At 45.9% G+C, this 1,543-nt stretch overlaps 1 protein-coding gene across 4 annotated transcripts in view; it reads left to right on the forward strand.

The window, feature by feature from the left end:
- The window catches only part of TBC1D16 (TBC1 domain family, member 16), a 25,872-nt gene that overhangs the window by 17,886 nt on the left and 6,443 nt on the right, over positions 1-1,543 (forward strand). For all 4 annotated transcript variants that reach the window (XM_009886829.1, XM_009886828.1, XM_009886830.1 and 1 more), the window contains one exon: positions 658-805. In XM_009886829.1, coding sequence (XP_009885131.1) covers positions 658-805 — 148 coding nt within the window. The remainder of the gene's footprint in view (positions 1-657; positions 806-1,543) is intronic.

The following is a 1,543-nucleotide window of genomic DNA, read 5'->3' on the forward strand; positions in this document are numbered from 1 at the left end:
GCCTTCCCTAGGAGAGCCTCTGAATTACAGTTATGGGGCCTAAAGGATTTTTTTCCCTAGTAAGGTAAAGGTTGCTCTTAGCTATCTTACCCAAAATGTTTAAAATAACCTGGAGGTGTGGAAAACATCTCTATCTATGGTACCTTCTCCCTTGCCTGCCCCTCACCGGGGCTCCTCTAGGGTCTTGCTGCTCTTAACCTCTTCAGTTATCTTTCAAATTATTACAAAAGTTATTAAAAACATTTTTACTCCCTCTTTTCCTCTCTCGCTCCCTGCTTCTTTAGACAATGCTGTGTGCAACCAAGTCTGCTCATCTCTAGGAGCTGCCTTTGTGTACTGCCTTAGTGTTGCTGGGGCAGACTTCTTGGGTTTTTTTCTCCGGGGAAGACAAAATTGAATTCCTTCCCATGATGGAAGGGTAAGAGAGTGCCATTACCAGGCATGAGTGGAGCTTCTTGGAGGAAGTGAGGGTCACTATGGCCTTGTCCAGAGCTGTAAGATTACTTCTACACTCCATTTAAAGGGACTACTTGGTGCTACACTTCTTTGTAATTTGCTGTCCTCACGCTTTCATCTGATGTTCCCCCTTCCCGCTGGGCCTCTCGTTATCCTGGGCAATAAATGCAGGTTGTTGTCCTCCGTTGTTTTGCCCCACAGCGATGAGGCGTGCACCTGTGGACAACTGGTTGTTGCAAGCAGGGAGAGCCAGTACAAGATCTTCCATTTTCACCATGGTGGCCTGGATAAACTGTCCGAGGTGTTTCAGCAATGGAAGTACTGCACAGAGACCCATCTCAAGGACCAGGTACCTGAGCGGGGTTCATGGGGCAAAGAGGGTTTTTTCCAGCAGATGTTTCACACTTAGGTTTTTAGCCAGGGGAGCGTGTTGGAGAAATGAAGCGATGAGTTCATGTCACCGAGTCAGGCAGAAAGCTACAATGAGTTGGATGTTGTTTACGATGCAGCTGCAAGTCAGACGCGAGGTCTCTGTTGTACTGGCTTATCCCCATCCGTTCCTGTTCTGCCTGTGGAATATGGGGGAGGATAATCCCAAAGACTTGCTTAGGTGGTTGTTTTGCTAGACGTGGTAACCCGACAGGTCAGCACCGTGCTTTAGGCGTGTAAGGTGGCTGGGAAGTCTGCAGTGGTAGGTCTGAAATTCTGACAGAGTCTTTCATCCATTTTGTGAAGCGGAGCACACTGCATTGGAAAATGTTTTGACAAGGCATCTTGCCATATTTTGTTCAATCTACATACAAATGTGATAAGAGCTCTTTAATTATCTGTTTAAGATACTGTATGTGCTTATTAGAAACAGTGATTTTTAAATTTCCATCCTTCCCACAGAGCCCCCTGCTGCTTTTCTTATTATGGTCGCATGGGCTCACTTTTTGCATTGAACAACCTTTGATTTTTAAATTAAATGTCAGCTGCAGTCTTGCACTGGGATCATGAGTGCCCTTAGAGAGCCTGGCAGTGCAGTTCCCTGCTTGCCTAACAGCAATCCCTTTGTATATGGCCAATCATATGTAATTTATTGCAG

This window comes from Charadrius vociferus, unplaced genomic scaffold (assembly GCF_000708025.1).
Source record: "Charadrius vociferus isolate BGI_N301 unplaced genomic scaffold, ASM70802v2 scaffold1116, whole genome shotgun sequence".
Lineage (NCBI taxonomy): Eukaryota > Metazoa > Chordata > Aves > Charadriiformes > Charadriidae > Charadrius > Charadrius vociferus.